We start from the raw sequence: 12,352 nt of genomic DNA on the forward strand, positions 1-12,352 counted from the left end.
TCGTAATAACTAATGGACTATGGAAATTGGCGATAGTTACGAAGCATGTAATTTATAACTCGCCCCAACACCTGGGAACGCTTCTTCCTTACGGCTCTTTAGGAAGTGACTAATATTGTGTAATAAACCACCATATCGTGTCAATTCACGCATTTATCATTCAAGTTTTACAATATTATTTACAGAGATAACGTGCTACGATATTATTTGACTGAAGCTCTCGGCACTTATTTAGAATGTTACATAAGAACCGTCTTGATTGAAAATTTTTTTATTCATGTGACCGGTTTCGGTTCATTCAGAACCATCTTCAGATCTGTAAAAATAATGATACTAATTTACTATTTCACAGAAGCAAATCTTTTTCATTCTATCTAATCAACATCAGATGTACCAGAGCGTACCTGATATTTCAGTTACAGGAGTAACCCGTCCAAATCCAGCAATTTTCACATGCTACGTCACATAAAATTGGTTGGCAGAGTGCACGTCATTTATATTAATTATAACACTATTACGACAGGTGGCGTCTGGTACATTTGTTACATTCCATTTGCACATACTGTATTCAGTAAATCCTTTTCTTATTAATTAAAAATACTTAGTTAAAATATGTAGATGTTAAGGTAAAAATCAGTACTTGTCAGCATTAATAAAAAAACAGTAAAATTATCATTTTTATACGATCTAAAAAACATAGGGCGATTTATATATCTATGGTGACGGTGTGAACTTGTTTTCCTCTACGGTCTGCTTCCGTATTTCCCGCCATTTCGGTGTTGTGCCGCGGTCCGCTCAGTCGTCTGATGTCCATCGCCGCGGGCAAGAGGGCCACACAGGGGGGCCCCGTCAACAGAAATAAGGAAACAAATAGATAACAGTGTGTTTCTATTCACCGAGGAGGAAAAGTTTAAAGTGAAAGTATACTTAACTTTAAAGTATACTTAACTTCAGACTTAAATGAAACGCGTTATTCTTCAAAGTGATCTGATTCAAGATTTTCGCCTTTGATTATGAGACTTAGTTCTTTAAATAATGTTGGCTGTTCGACATGGCCTGTTCCAGTTTTTTTTTCGAAATTATAAGCGTACTATTGACTCTTAATGTCGTCTCTCAGAGTGAGTGCCTCAGAAACAAAACTTTAACAGTTGGAAATGAACTCTTAAATCCTTTTAAATACAACAAATGTTATTAACATTCTTAATCTTTAGTGTTCATATTTACATATTTATTTCTCAACATAGTCATCCCGACGACGAAAACATTTCTCACAACGAGGGACCAGTTCGTTGATACCATCGCTGTAGGGCCATTGGTTTTGTTAGCGGATCCACCACCCCACCTTGCTCCACAATGGTATGGGCTGTGTTTGCATGGAATTGACTGGATCCTCGATGATGTTTTAGAAACGGATGAAAATCGTATGGGGTCATGTCGGGACTGTATGGAAATTGATCTGTGACAGCCAACGCGAGGCGTCGAATTGTTGCGTATGCGACTGGGTTAGCGTGTGGTCTCCATTCTCGTACGGTACAGTGCTCTCCGAATTCCATACTCGACTATATTATGCCGTTTCTAACACACCGGCATAGTTACGTTAAACTGCGCCATGTTACACGCTACAATTTGGAGCCGTCTAGCGGCAGAGGTCTTTACATGACATAGAGAAAGAAGATGTAGAATGTTAATATAGTCTGATTGGATTGAAGAGGTCCTAGATAACAGGACTCATCATGTCATTCTCAATGGAGATAAGTCATCCGAAGTAAGAGTGATTTCAGGTGTGTCGCAGGGGAGTGTCGTAGGACCGTTGCTATTCATAATAAACATAAATGACCCGGTGGATGACATCGGAAGTTCACTGGGGTTTTTTGCGGATGATGCTGTGATATATCCAGAGGTTGTAACAATGGAAAATTGTACTAAAATGCAGGTGGATCTGCAGAGAATTGACGCATAGTGCAGGGAATGGCAATTAAATCTCAATGTATACAAGTTGAAACGTCCCCTTTGAAAAATTATACAAGACTGTGCTTAAACTGACATACAATATTTTTAGCGCAACGCAGTCTGACTTTTAAAAATCCCCACAAAAGAATGGCCCTGACTAACATTAACCTATACCTTTCACAAATCACTTACCTCACAAAATCTTGGTTACTCGAACTACAGCAATACAGCGAGCGCCACTACTGCCAGCTAAACAAAAGATTTAAACTACTGAAGGCACTAACTACTGATAGGCATAGTTAGCAAATGAAAGATTTTAATAGAGAGCAAACAATGTATTTACCTTAACAGTCAAAATATATATATCAGTTCATGACATCCATTCTTACAAATTTCAAAACTCTGCCATCTCTCTCCTCACGTCCACCACTACTGGCGGCTCACCTCCAACTGCGCACCGCTACGCGCTGTTCACATCCAGCTGCCGCTGCCCAACACTACAATGGCAGACAACAACGCAAACCAGCCACAGACTGCACACAGCACAGCCAGCGATTTTCATACAGAGCGCTACGTGGCGTTACCAATAAGAAAACCTAAACAGCCTACTTACAAGAGTTTTCACACAAAAACTTTGCAGGCAATAATTTTCAGCACACCCTCGTAGATGGTGCATACAGCATTCTCCCTTTAGAACAGAAAATTATGGACATGTTTGACTTAATTGGATGGATGTGGGCATTCCAAAGTCCGTTTGCTACAGCACTTACAATCACATCTTAGCATTATGACTGTATCATCAAGATTGACATAATTATTCAGCCAAAATTAATGTGAGTTTGAGAGACTACTAAGCGTATTATTTGAGATGAGCTGTTAAATCAACAATTAAAACTTAGTTTTTTATATTGTTTATTTTGTTTCAGCATACAGTGTTAATACATATTTTGTGCGATTTAAATGTGATGTAATCACTTCAGTTAACAGGAAGGGAACATTATACATGTTACTATAAAACAAGGAATAGAAGCAAAAGAATCATCAATTTGAGAGCAGCAGCTCTTGCATGAGCGTGATAAGGTTCTTACGAAGAATTTCAAAACTAATTTCTAATTATTAACATCAAATCCATAGTAGCACAAACACAATACGGAGATGAAAGCTTGCAAATTTTTGCATCTTGAGACAGATTCACTGCTATTGTTGTCTCTTACGAAAAGGCTAAAGAACTTTTAGAACTACACATCAGTGTGATTCCTTGATCACTCCGACAAACCAAATTTCACGTGGGAGCGATCGATTCGCTACCTGGTCTGCTCTCGTCTCTAACATGCACTGAGAGTCTGTTGAAAAGTGAATTTTCCCCAAACATAGGACTATACTGAGACACCAGTCTCTGACGGTGTTGACTGGAATATACTTTTTGAAATTCTGAAGGTAGAAGGGAAAATACGGAGAGCAATATTTAATCTACAACTTGTACAGTAACGAGTGTACTGTCATCAAAAAAGCACCACATGAAAAGGATGTCATAGCCGAGAAGGGAGTGAGACATGGTTGTACTCTATGCACAGTGTTATTTAATCTGTGGCTTCAGCAAGCAGTAAAGAAAACCAAGGATGTTAAAATTCAGGGAACAGGAACAAAAGCTTTGATGTGAGCTGATGAGGTTCTAATTGTTTCAGAGAGCTTAAAGTACGTGGCCGACAGTGTAACCGATAGATACTATGCGACAGATAACCTGAGTGTCAGCAAAAGCAAACCAGAGGCAGTGCAGTCGAAATAAATCAGACGATGCTAAGGAAAATATAGCAGAACAGTGGTAGATGAGTTCTGAAATTTGGTCAGTAAAATAACTGAAAATTTGCGAAGTAAAGACAGTATAAAATGCAAACTGTCAATAACGATATCGACTATAAATACCGGTGGTGAGAAGTTGTTTCTGAAGTTATTTACCTTGTTTGTAGCATTCTACTAAAGTGAAATGTGGACGATAATCATTTCCGTCAAGAAAGTTTTAAATAGCAGCTTTTCAGACGAATGTTGATATTGGATGGGTAGGCGGAATAACTAACAAGGTGCGAGTAAAAATAAGGTAAAGCAGTCGTCAGTTCTAAGGCAAAACACCATGGTGCATTACGATTCTGTTGCAGGTTGTATATCGTTGCTTTCCTCTGACCTTTGAACTGACTTATCCATCCAGTCACAGAGGGTTTACAGTTTAACGTGGACTACAAATGACGGTGCATCTAGGCATTTTTCCAATCGAAAACCACTGCTAGAAGTTAACGACGTCAGACGTAACAAATACGAAACCTAGGACTCACCAACGATCGAACCCCAAACCCCTGATTCTTTAGTCATTGTGACGCATCACGGAAAAGTTAGTCTGGCAATGGAGGGATGTTTAGGGGGGAAACGTAGAGAGTGACTGGTTTGAGTACGTGTAAGTGGATGTGTGTTGAAGGGATGAGGTAATGAGGGAAAAAGGAGGAACAAACCAGTAATGTTTGGATACAGTACTACTAATGTCCTGCTTGACACACTCAAGTCGTTATATATCTGGGAGATGCAAAGCGATATGAAATGGAACCAGCATGAAGAGGTGTGATACGAATTAATTGGAAGAATTTTATGGAAGAGTGGTTCACCTGTAAAGGAGACCGCATATAGGACGTTGCGGCCAAGTCTTGTGTACTGCTCGAGTGCTTGGGATCTGTTCCAGGTCGAACTGAAGAGAGACATACAAGCTATTCAGAAACGGGCTACTAGATTTGTTACCGGTAGGTTCAAGCAACACGTGTTACAGAGATGCTTAAATGGGAATCTTTTCGAGAAACGCTATTGAGAACCGGCATTAATAAATGACTGGCTGAACGATTCTACTGGCACAGTGTAGCCTCAGCCACGAACGGAATGGCGGCTTGCGGAGTGTCTATGTAGATGTACATGTAGAAATGGTTATGAAGAGATGGAGGCTTACGCAGGATAGACTAGTATAGAGAAATGCTTCAGAAGTGTCTACAGACCAAAGACCACAACATAGTAAATCTACTGTTGAAATAGCAGCTCTAATACCGTTTTTTATCTAGAGCTCTTGAGCAGCTGGCTGCTAGGCTAGACATGAGCGTGAAGACGAGCACCAGGTAGGTGGCGAACGAGGAGGCGATGCCCACCAGCAGGAAGGTGTCGAGTGTGAAGACGCCGAAGAAGCTAAGCTGACCCTGGGCTGCATACTGACAGCAACTGTGAGAACTCCAACAGCTGGCTGTGGGACAGCAGAGGGCCTCTAGCGGGCCCCACTTCTGGCTATAGGCCTAGACGTTGGCCGTAAGACGAGTCCCAGGTAGGTGGTGAGTGAGGAGGCGACGTAGGTGTGGAGAGCGAGGCTGTCATTGACGTAGGAGCCTACTGTGGGGCGGTGCGTCAGTAGCAACCGTGAGAACTCCAACAGCTGCTGCCTCGCCGCTGGGACAGCACCGTGTCTCTAGCAGGCGCCACACCGCGGCTTGAGCCTAGACTTTGAGTGTGAAGACGAGCACGAGATAGGTGGTGAGCGAGGAGGCGATGCCCATCAGTAGGGAGGTGTCGAGCGTGAAGGCCCCGTAGACGCAGAAGCTGACTCTTGGGCTGCGTGCTGACAGCAGCTGTGAGAACTCCAGCAGCTGCCGTCTCGCCTCGGAACAGCACGGAGCCTCCAGCAATCGCCACACCTGACAAACAACTGTGCTCAATACACGCTCAGGTTGACATGACATTTGAAAGCATGGAAGAACATCAACGGTTTGGAAACAACGGGACTGCAGTGCTGTAGCTATCCAACTTTCAAAAAGATTCTGTGACTCGACCAATGAACTGAAAAATGTGCACTGCTTCCAGGTGGTGCCTAACCACTTTACTAATAATCATAACAGTAACAGAAATTGGATGAGAGTAAGCAATCAGTAGTGAAAACACATTCAAAACCAACATGCTTCACGTTTTCATAGAAACATGCATAATTATTCGTCTCAGTTAGATTTCGTCTGCTTAGTCTTCTTCATATAACACCAAGTCCTGACAGGGGTTTAATTCCTGACGAGAAAAAACACATTCACTGCTTTACATTTCTCATGGGTAAAATGGAAATTGCTGAAGTAGAATTACAGACCTGCAGACTGTAGCGCTCTTTCGAATTCTTGTATAATTTTTTTGTTGGTAAAGCAACCTTGCTAATAAAACAAGGATAACTAAACTCTTAAAAAAGGAAAACCACCGCAGAGATCACACGTCTTGTCCTTTACAACAGCGGCGGGAGCTGCTGGCTAACTTTGCAGTCTTGCGTGCTCCAAACAGCTACACAAAATTTTTCCAAGCGTTCTCCGTTTTAATCTAGTCAGCTTTAGAAACAGAATGGAAGCGTTTTTGTTGGCCAACTAGCTGGCCGAACGGTTCTAAGCGCTACAGTCTGCAACTGCGCGACCGCTACTGTCGCAGGTTCAAATCCTGCCTCGGGCATGGATGTGTGTGATATCCCTAGGTTAGTTAGGTTTAAGTAGTTCTAAGTTCTAGAGGACTGATGATCACAAATGTTATGTCCCATAGTGCTCAGAGCCATTTTCAACCTCCTCCCCTTGTAAGTCCATGTCCTCCTCCCCCCTCGACCTCCTCCCCACCTCTTCCAACTCCATCCAACTTCTGCACCTTTTTTTTCCATCACCTACTCCTCATCTGTCTATCCATCTGCTTCTCCTACTCTCTCTGTCAATCCATTTCTCCCTCTTCTTTCTGTTCATTTCCTCCTCTTTTCGTTCCCTGTAGACCACTCACATTTCTTTACCCAACTCCTCCACTTCTGTTTTTGTCCATTTCGTCCTCCCTCTCTCTTTGTTCATCTCTTCCTCCAGGTTCCTCTTTCCACATCATCAACCCCACCCCAGTCTGAGGCTGCTGGCTCTTACCATCTCAATATTTCCCTCAAGATACTAAGTAACATATGTACCATGATGGGCTGAAATCGATCTTGTGAGAGGTATTTTACCTATGTCAACCCACATAGGCACATACAACGTATTTCACACTTTTTGCACACATATTTCACCAGTATCTCTTGAGAATTTCGCCCTACAGTTTCTTTTTCCACTCAGCTCAGTGTTTATGACATTATATCTCCTGAACTAGGTTTCATTCAGTGACATGTGGGGCTACCCACAAAGTAACAGACGTTCTTCAATAAAAAATTAACAATATGGAAAAGCCAAATTTCATAATATGCATTCCGAACGAACACTCTTAAGCTATTTTTCTACGTGATCGCCATTTAAACCGAGGCACCTGTCAAACCATGGCACAAGTTTTTCAATACCGGCTCTGTATAAATCTGCTGGCTGCGATTGCAACCTCTGGTTTATACCGATAATTTTCTCAGTTACGTAATCATCTGTCGATCCTTACAATGTATAAACATCATTTTCTGCATTGAAGAATGCCCTGTTAAATAAGGAGAATTTGGATTATTATTTATATATGGTATATCTTTTCCTGCCGGGAGTCTCTGAAGAGATATTTCACTCAACTTCGATGCAGCTCTTTTCATTTAAGGAAAGAGACAGAATCGGAATCTAGAAGGGAATTGCAATCTGTCGGGAAAGGAAGGTATTTGGAAGGAATTGGCAGTAGCCTCTAATAAGAGACCAACACCGGCATTGGCCTAAATTGAAATTGGAAACCACAGAAATCGGTTTTCAAGGTTGCCAGCAGATGGATTCGAACCAACTGGTCTCTCCAGGGACTAGTAGCTCAGCCACTCAACTCGCAGATCTAACACGGTTAGTGGATAATTTAGAAAAAACAGATTGTTGTAAATTGATTGTAATAAAATAAACTGCATCATAACAAAAGAAGGAACTCTGATATTGCGTGTTTTCCCTTTAAATGTTCGTTTGGTGATTTGGTAGTGCACGAATGCCTGCATGTTTTAAGATTTAATCGTGCACGGAATTACTGGCCTCAGTTACTACAGCATTACCCGAGTGTCAATAAATTTTTACGAAAAGTGGACGGGGTGGGGACGTAGGGCGTTGTCGGCTTGGACAATACACGCAGAACACTGAAAAAATTGCGTAGAAAGCAACGAACAATAAAATGTGCTACCATCACATACCCCTTCTGCTCTACACAAATCCGTCTACATCGTTCCTCGTTGGAACCGGTTTTCATAACTGAGTATCGTTTGAGTGACTAGATTGGGTGCAATTTTTCCATTTCGACTACCAATGATAGAACTTGGGGCAAATTTTTTAAACGAATGCAACCACCCGTGTTTGGATGGTATTTCTGACATTCAAAGCGATATTTGTGCGTCGTAGGCTAATCCAAGTGTATTTTTAAGCACTGATTTTAATATAACATAATTTGTAATTATTTTTAACGTTCCGCTGCCTTGTGAAATACTGAAATATTGTACCCGCTAAGCTCTAACATCGTCCAAATAACGGCTCCTCTGCTCACATTAAACAGCTGTAAATAGGTAATTAGGAAATTATAGCAGTATGTACATTTTTTAATTTATCATAACGCTAGCAGACGAACGAAAATCGGTTCTCCTTCCTTGTTATAAACTTATCAACAATTAGAAAGTATCATTACAGCACGCAGCACCAAAACACTAAGCGACAGCACTAACATTAAAGTTACCTGCAAGTAATAAGTTGAATAAGTAACTAGACAACAACTGAGCTCAAGTAAGGCCAACAACGTACAATAGTTCGCCTTGGCTAAAGCAGGGCCGTGCTGTGAGAAGGGAAGATTGCAAACCGACTCTACATAGTGTAATATAACAAGTTTGTTTGCGGAACCATCATACCCAGCAAACACAGAAATATTCGTTTTGTGAATAAAAACCGCCTCTTTCTTGCTGCAATATATTTTATTTATTCCACGTACGCTTCTCCTTTTACTTTAAGAAATCTTAGGTGGAATCTTAAATGACACAGTTTTATTTTGATTTGCGAAATTTGTAGATTATAAAAGACTACGTGTCTTGTTTCTTTCTCTCATCTGGTCACATGCTGGAGGTCGTACTATGTGATCAGATGAAAGGAGACTCAGGTGCGATCCAAAAACTTGAATAACTTTATTCACGAAAAAAAACAAGATGCGAACTGTTTTGGTATCTACACAACTGAATTAATCTATATTCCACTGAAGATGCCTGAATTTAAAAGGCGAAACGCGTATGGAACAAAATAAAACGCAGCAAGAAAAATGTGTTTATTTGCAAAACGAATATAGTAAAATCCATTGACAGAGGAAAAATCGCAACACGAAGAAGGAGTTGTGCGACACAAATGAAAGTTGGTAGGTACGTGTCTATATCTGGAAAATAGCGTCCATTGAAATTTCGCAGCAGTCGCCTAAGGGTGTGCTAGTAGCACCACTACGAGGGTGCAAATCAGGGTTACTCCAAGTACACACTCTAACGGTCGTGAGCTCTAGTTACCACTGAAACTGGACGAGGTGAGCTGATGTTGGAGCAGTGCCCTCAGGTTGACACAGACGCCGTAATCTACACCCCACTCAGTTTGAACGAGGTCGTGTAATAGAACCGAGAAAAGCTACATCTACATCTACATATCTACATACATACTCCACAATCCACCATACGGTAAGTGGCGGAGAGTACCTCGTACCACAACTATCATCGTCTCTCCCTGTTCCACTCCCATACAGAACGAGGGAAAAATGACTGCCTATATGCCTCTGTACGAGCCCTATCTCTCTTATCTTATCTTTGTGGTCTTACCGCGAAATGTAAGTTGGCAGCAGTAAAATTGTACTGCAGTCAGCCTCAAATGCTGGTTCTCTAAATTTCCTCAATCGCGATTCGCGAAAAGAACGCCTCCTTTCGTCTAGAGACTCCCACCCGAGTTCCTGAAGCATTTCCGTAACACTTGCGTCATGATCAAACCTGCCAGTAACAAATACTAGCAGCCCTCCTCTGAATTGCTTGTATGTCCTCCCTCAATCTGACCTGGTAGGGATCCCAAACGCTCGAGCAGTACTCAAGAATAGGTCGTATTAGTGTTTTATAAGCGGTGTCCTTTACAGATGAACCACATCTTCCCAAAATTCTACCAATGAACCAAAGACGACTATCCGCCTTCCCTGCTACTACCATTACATGCTTGTCCCACCTCATATCGCTCTTCAATGTTACTCATAAATATTTAATCGACGTGACTGTGTCAAACGCTACACTACTAATGGAGTATTCAAACATTACGGGATTCTTTTTCCTATTCATATGCATTAATTTACATTTATCTTTATTTAGAGTTAGCTGCCATTTTTTACACCAATCACAAATCCCGTCCAAGTCATCTTGTATCCTCCTGCAGTCACTTTTGCGATACTGTAGAAAGCCTTTGCAGGAGTTTAGCCACTGTACATGATTGCCGGCAGTGGTGTTCAGGAGAATATACAGTCGCAAGAAGACCGGGTTCTGTAAAGTCGCGTGGCATTACCATTGCGATCGACGATAAGACAATGGTTCAATGTGCTGCATCTACAGCAGCAATTTGAGCTGCAGCGACGCAACAAACGGCTACAAATCGATTACTTCAAGGACAGCTTTAAGCCAGACATACTATAGCTTGCGTTCCACTGACCCCAAATACACTACTGCCCATCAAAATTCCTACACCACGAATATGACGTGCTACAGACGCGAGGATAATGGAATGTAGTCAAATTAAATCGGGTGATGCTGAGGGAATTAGATTAGGAAATGAGACACTTAAAGTAGTAAAGGAGTTTTGCTATTTAGGAAGTAAAATAACTGATGATGGTCGAAGTAGAGAGGATATAAAATGTAGACTGGCAATGGCAAGGAAAGCGTTTCTGAAGAAGAGAAATTTGTTAACATCGAATATAGATTTATGTATCAGGAAGTCGTTTCTGAAAGTATTTGTTTGGAGTGTAGCCATGTATGGAAGTGAAACATGGACGATAACTAGTTTGGACAAGAAGAGAATAGAAGCTTTCGAAATGTGGTGCTACAGAAGAATACTGAAGATAAGGTGGATAGATCACGTAACTAATGAGGAGGTATTGAATAGGATTGGGGAGAAGAGAAGTTTGTGGCACAACTTGACTAGAAGAAGGGATCGGTTGGTAGGACATGTTTTGAGGCATCAAGGGATCACAAATTTAGCATTGGAGGGCAGCGTGGAGGGTAAAAATCGTAGAGGGAGACCGAGAGATGAGTACACTAAGCAGATTCAGAAGGATGTAGGTTGCAGTAGGTACTGGGAGATGAAGCAGCTTGCACAGGATAGAGTAGCATGGAGAGCTGCATCAAACCAGTCTCAGGACTGAAGACAACAACAACAACAACAGACGCGAAATTTAACCGATAGGAATGAGATGCTGTGATATGAAAATGATTAGCTTTTCAGAGCATTCACACAAGCTTGGCGCCGGTGAGGACACCTACAACGTGTTGACATGAGGAAAGCTTCCAACCGATTTCTCATAGACAAGCAGGATTTGACCGGCATTGCCTGGTGAAACTTTGTTATGATGCCTCTTGTGAGGACGAGAAATGCATATCATCACGTTTCGACTTTGATAGAGGTAGTATTGTAGCCTACTGCGATTGCGGTTTATCGTATGGCGACATTGCTGCTCTCGTTGGTTGAGATCCAATGACTGTTAGCAGAATATGGAATCGGTGGGTTCAGGAGGGTAATACGGAACATCGTGCTGGATCCCAACGGCCTCGTATCATTAGCAGTCGAGAAGACAGGCATCATTTCCGCATGGCTGTAGCGGATCGTGCAGCCACGTCTCGATCCCTGAGTCAACAGATGGGGACGTTTGCAAGACAACAACCATCTGTACGAATAGTTAGACGACGTTTGTAGCAGCATGGACTATCAACTCGGAGACCATGGCTGCGGTTACCCTTGACACCACATCACAGACAGGTTCACCTAAAATGGTGTAGTCAACGACGAACCTGGGTGCTCGAAAGACAAAACGTCAGTTTTTCGGATGAATTCACGTTCTGTTTACAGCATCGTGATGGTCGCATCCGTGTTCGGCGACATCGCGGTGAACACACATTTGAAGCGTGTATTCGTCGTCGCCATACTGGCGTATCACCCGGCGTGATGGTATGGGGTGCCATTGGTTATACGTCTTGGTCACCTCTTGTTCGCATTGACGGCACTTTTAACAGTGGACGTTACATTTCAGGTGTGTTACGACGCGTGTCTCCACCCTTGATTCGATCCCTGCGGAACCCTACATTTCAGCAGGATAATGCACGACCTGAAGTTGCAGGTCCTGTACGGGCCTTTCTGGATACAGAAAATGTTCGACTGCTGCCCTGGCCAGCACATACTCCAGATCTCTCACC

The 12,352-nt window shown here is 42.1% G+C and overlaps 1 protein-coding gene across 1 annotated transcript in view; it reads right to left on the bottom strand.

The window, feature by feature from the left end:
- Positions 1-2,849: 2,849 nt before the first annotated feature.
- The window catches only part of LOC126318397 (uncharacterized), a 40,718-nt gene continuing 31,215 nt past the window's right edge, over positions 2,850-12,352 (bottom strand). Inside the window, exon 3 of the mRNA XM_049993380.1 lies at positions 2,850-5,663. Within this exon, the coding sequence (XP_049849337.1) occupies positions 5,525-5,663 (139 nt within the window). The 3' untranslated portion in view covers positions 2,850-5,524. The remainder of the gene's footprint in view (positions 5,664-12,352) is intronic.

This window comes from Schistocerca gregaria, chromosome 1, assembly GCF_023897955.1.
Source record: "Schistocerca gregaria isolate iqSchGreg1 chromosome 1, iqSchGreg1.2, whole genome shotgun sequence".
Classification (NCBI taxonomy): Eukaryota; Metazoa; Arthropoda; class Insecta; order Orthoptera; family Acrididae; genus Schistocerca; species Schistocerca gregaria.